Source organism: Simochromis diagramma, unplaced genomic scaffold, assembly GCF_900408965.1.
Source record: "Simochromis diagramma unplaced genomic scaffold, fSimDia1.1 OVJJ01000604.1, whole genome shotgun sequence".
NCBI lineage: Eukaryota > Metazoa > Chordata > Actinopteri > Cichliformes > Cichlidae > Simochromis > Simochromis diagramma.
In genome coordinates this window covers 4,271,031-4,276,306 of record NW_024387416.1, presented here as the reverse complement: position 1 = coordinate 4,276,306, position 5,276 = coordinate 4,271,031, and the positions used below count along the sequence as shown (strand labels likewise).

Here is a 5,276-nt window from a genome sequence, read left to right as displayed (position 1 = left end):
CCCCAGTAGGCGGAGAAACCGGGCGGGTACAAATACGCGCTCTGATCCTCTCTACGCGCTTAGTAGAGAACAAGGGATAACCGGCTGTAAACTAAAAGCCAAACCGGGACTATACATTGTATTTGACAGGTAATTTTGATTTACTTCATCAACTTTTCTGCCACTCCGTAACTTCAGACCTGCCGTGTTATCGGCGGGAGTAGTGTTCAGCTCACAGCCGGAGAGACTGCCTCGTGTAGGAGCACATGACGCTAGGGATGGGTTTGATTTCATCATCTTAAAGGAAGATGGAATTATACGATATCACACAGCTTTTGGAGTTGTTATTGCTACCGGGTCGATTTTAGCTTGTGTTCGGTGAAAGTTTCAGACATTTACGGTGTACTTGTTTGAAGAGGTTTTATTTAATGACTGTTGAAGCGAACTGGAACAAACCGGTCAACTACTAAATTTCCGCTTTACACCCCTTTAATCTTAAAGCCATGTGTGTATTATGTTATATTAGACTGTCAGAGAGCTACTTGTTGGGGTTTTTGTTTTTGTTTGTTTTTTAACTAACAAATTTTCACTGTCGTTTACTCGTGACATTTGTTTAAATCGTTTTCTTAATAAGTCTATGCTTGCTATTGTTATGCTCTTATTATGAAGGGTAGCTGCAGTATTTCCGTAACTCGAGGCTGACCGCTTAACGTAAGAAGTAGTAATTGTTTCGTCAGACACCGGTGGAACATATGAGCATCTCAGGAATGGGTCTTCCGTTTATTTGAAAGTTGTTGGGGTTTTTTTTTTTTTTAATTTACAGCTGATATTTTTGTTGCTAGCGTTTTGAGCGGGTTTTGAAGTGTGACTGACATGAACTAGTTTGTTTGTTTGTTTGTTTTTAGTTTTTAATGAGCGCTTTGTAAGGAAAAACAAACAAGAGCTTGTGTCTATTTAAGTAGGGAACCGCACCGCCACTCCTGTTTAATTCCTACATAAAAACTGGGTTACCTTAATGAATCTAGTCGTTGCCTGTATGTCCTGTGTAGGGGGGGATGTGTTACATAATGGTGGACAAAAGGCGAGGGGATGAGACTTGGCCGGTGCTGCCTTAAAAAAAAAAAACTCTACTCCTTTTGGTGGTCTTGTTTTTATTTAGCTCTTGGGTGTTAGCCAATGAGAGTGCTTTTGCAGATACAGTTATTAATTCATAATTTTCCTTTGTGCTCCACCTCCAGAGAAATCCAGTTAAACCATGAATAAAGACACAGAGATCGACATGAAAGAAGTGGAGCTCAACGAGCTCGACCCAGAGAAGCAGCCCATGACGGGGGACGGTCAGGCTCCAGGCGGGGAGAAAAACGGCAGCGTCAAGCTGAAAGTTCCCGATGATGAGGTTACCTTCACCGGGCTGTCCAAAGAGGAGCTGATGAAGGTTGCTGGCACTCCAGGGTAAGAGCTGCAGCTAAGAGCTGTTTTCCTCTGTGGGCGTTAAAATAAGTGGACATTTTTACATTATTATTTTCTTCCACAGATGGGTGAGGACCCGCTGGGTTCTTCTTGTCCTCTTTTGGTTGGGCTGGATTGGTATGCTTGCTGGAGCCATTGTAATCATAGTCCAGGCTCCTCGCTGCAAGGCTACTCCTGAGATGAACTGGTGGAATGAAGGGCCTCTCTACCAGATCACTGACCTTGAAGCGTTCTCTAGAGGATTGAAAGGTAGACTATTTGTGGAGAGCTTATGAAGCTGATCAAGTGGTTTTATTCTTGCAAGTTTAAAAAAACTGCCATGTTTATTCCCAAAATGAGAGTTGGAGGTTGCACTTAAAGTGCCCCAGTCTTGAGTTGGGTAACATGCTCTGACTTGCATGGATAACATCTTGTGACAGTCTCTTGGCTTTCATTAGTTCTCTGTGGCCTGTGTCAGCTGTCTAGATATCAAATTGCTGACTAGACTGCCAAAGTCTGACTAAAGGTCTTAAGACAATTTAAAAGAAGAAGAAAAAAATGAACACGTCATCTGTTTCATATCTCTATTCAGATATGGCCAAGTTGAGCAACTCTGGAATATATCAAGATGTCGTGATCTGTACATACCAAAAAAAATGTTTACTGCAGGCTTTTAAAATCGGGAAGGAAGAACAGTGCTTACTACTGTTCATAAAGTGAACTGGTGGGGAGCACTTGGGTTTTAACAGGCTTTGGGTGGAATTCCAAAAACTCCATGTGACTCAGTTTTGTTCTCTTTATCAAAGCCACCCTTGTGCTCAGGCTTCACATGGGCAGCAGAGGGAGTGGCTGGGATCCTTCACATAGTCTTGCAAGCACTGCGGTGCTACAGTCTGAACTATCAACATGTGTCTAAAGCTGTCTGTCCTTTGTCCCTAACCTGCTCACACCCTGCTGCTTCTCACACCCTCGTTTTTCTGCCTTATGTGAAATTTACACTGACCCAGCATTTTATTTACTACCTTTGTTTTTTTCTTCTTATTTTTTTCTTTCAGGTGTTGAAGAAAAGTTGGATGACATTAACCAGCTAAAGGTGAAAAGCCTGGTAATCGGACCTCTTCATACTGTCCAGGCCAACCAGATGACTGGTCTGAACCTTCAAGAAATTAGTGCAGAGCTTGGAAAAGCTGAAGATCTCGACAGCTTGTTGAAGGCGGCCCACAAAAAGGGTACGTAATTGTCTGATTTCAGATCAGTTACTTGCTAAATCGTTCACACTAAAAGAGTAACTGGTGCTCTGTTCTTTCATTAAGAGTGGTTTCTATTTATTGCTGGATTCTGTACTCTTGAGGGCCAGATGTGAGCAAACATTGCTGTTTCTTTCAGGCATTTCTGTGGTGCTTGACCTGACTCCAAACTACAAAGGAAATCCTGTGTGGTTTGATAAAACAGACCTTACAGAAATAATGGAAAAAGTCAAGGTAAGCACACAGATTTAATATTTAATTATTTGCAGTAAGAAGGCATATTAAGCAACATCACTATCTTTACATGTGATAAACAAATGGCACATTTTTGACTTTTTGCCCCATGGACAGATGATTAAATTGGACATTATATACTGTGGTGTAGATTCGGGTCTTGCTGTCACTGTAGTTAATTTGAATCTGTTCTCTTCCAGACTGCAGCCAAGTTCTGGCTGGATAAGGGTGTTGATGGCATCAAGATATCTGACCTTGGCATTGCCTCCGCCAGTCCTGAATGGGCCAAACTGCGGATGGCGGTCCAGGGAAATGGCACTGATGACACCAAGAAGAGGTTTGTGTGGCTGCTATGTTCTGACCTTTGATTCAGCACAAGTAAACAATGTTGACCACTAAACGGGCTATTTTATTTTAGATTCTTAACTTTAGCTATTATCCACACACATAACAAAGTTGTAGGGCTTATCTGTCCTGGAAAAGTCATTTTAAAAGCATCAGTAAAATATCAGGTACAGGATACTTTGTTCTGAGAGAACATGGACATGAAAAATAGTCCCATCAACATTCAAGGAAGTGTTTCAAGATGTATAACAAGTACAAGTTCTAGACTGACCTGATCCTGTTCTCTTTTCTTTAGGGCTCTGATGGGTGTGGTCGACAATATTTCAGCTAATGAGGTGTCTCAGCTAGTCAATGTCTCTGGTGTCGATCTAATCTTGTCTGACCTGCTCAGTAGAAACACGGAAGGTAGGCTGCTACTGTTTGCATAGTAGTGATTATGATTATTATTATTATTATTATTAGTGACAATAATCCTAAGTAAATGTCAAAAAGGTGCATTGTAGATGATTATGGTACCTGAATATCCACAGGTAAAGAGCGCATTGAGGTCCTGAAGACCCTCCACTCTGAGCAGAGAAAAATAGGCTGGGGTCTCGGTGCTGCTCAGAAGGACCATCTGTCTAAACAGGCAACGACTTGGGGCCTAATTCGTCTCTACCAGCTTCTGCTCTTCACCTTGCCTGGAACCCCTGTGTTTACCTACGGAGATGAAATTGGCCTTCAGGCAAATCAGATGAGCAACAAAGCAAACCAGACCAAAGAAGCTCCGAATATGGTTTGGAATGTAGAGAAGGAAGAAACTGACGGTGCTAAGGTAAGTGTGGGTGTGTTCAGTCTGTCACTGATAAAGCGTTCGTTTGCTTTAAGTGCAGTAAACCATTTTCTTGAATTTCATTTACAGTCTAACCATACTGAATACGCTGAAATAAGGAAGTGGTTCAGATCCCTCAGTGACCTGCGAGGCAAAGAGCGCTCCCTCCTGCACGGCGACTACTATAGTCTCTACAGCTCTGCCACGTCTCTCTCTTTCCTTCGTGTGTGGGATCAGAGCGAGAGATACATAACAGCTGTAAACTGGGGAGATGGTCTCGAGGAGCTGAAATTAAATCTGGAACCCACAGGCAAGTTACAGTTCAATGGACATGTCTACTGACGATATCTAGCAATATCTATTAACTCTGCTATTTATTTTAAACTTGACGACCTTTGTTTGTGCAGAGGGGGTAGAGCTACCAGAAACGGCCAAGGTGAAGCTGTCAACTGACCAAGACTTTGAGGTGGACTCGACTGTAAACCTGAAAGACCTCAAGCTCAAAGGCGGACAAGCACTGCTTCTGCAGTTCCCCTACACGGGCTAAAGATGGCGCCAAAGGATAGGAAAGCTGCATACTAATTAGTGTTGCTCTTATTAAAATCTACCAAATGCAGTTTCTGAATACATTCTTATGGATTAAAACTGCATTAAGTAGATTTCAGTCTGACAGAACATAAATTTAGTGGGTTAAATGAAACATGCAGTTTAAAAATGTTTAAAACATTAGCTAGTGCAATAACACTACATTGTTCAAATGTGTGAAAGACATTCCATTCCTGGTTCTTTGAGCATTTTTTCTTAAGTTGTGCTGTTTATGGTTTTTAGAAATCTTACATTTTTCCTTTTTAGTAACTTTATGAATTTTTGGGGAGAGTTTTCGTAACTCGCACAGGAAAAAGAAGTAAAGTTTGGATGCATGATGTTCGAGTCTGTCAAGTGAAAAGAATAAACGGCGTTCTGCTCAACCGCATATTCGTGTTTTTGTGTTTGTGTGCAAGGCGCCTTTAAGAGTTGTGTTTACGCTGATAATATCACATAAAATGTTGACTGTGTTTATGCAGGAGATAATATCAAATGAGACGTTCATTGTTTTCACTGCATTACAGGTGTGTATGTGTGAAAGTGTGTCACAGATGTGAGCGGAGGAAGTGTTTATTTTATCAACGCCTTGAGATGGGTTTTTATAGACGCAGCAGACACACCTATGA

The 5,276-nt window shown here is 41.6% G+C and overlaps 1 protein-coding gene across 1 annotated transcript; it reads left to right on the top strand.

The window, feature by feature from the left end:
* On the top strand, positions 1 to 5,038 carry slc3a2a (solute carrier family 3 member 2a). Its single transcript, XM_040012492.1, has 10 exons — positions 1 to 129; positions 1,228 to 1,431; positions 1,514 to 1,698; positions 2,484 to 2,657; positions 2,815 to 2,909; positions 3,110 to 3,246; positions 3,550 to 3,659; positions 3,785 to 4,068; positions 4,156 to 4,375; positions 4,473 to 5,038. Exons 2-10 carry the CDS (start codon positions 1,235 to 1,237, stop codon positions 4,610 to 4,612), a joined length of 1,542 nt encoding a protein of 513 aa, XP_039868426.1. The 5' UTR covers positions 1 to 129; positions 1,228 to 1,234; the 3' UTR covers positions 4,613 to 5,038.
* The last annotated feature ends 238 nt before the right edge of the window (positions 5,039 to 5,276 follow it).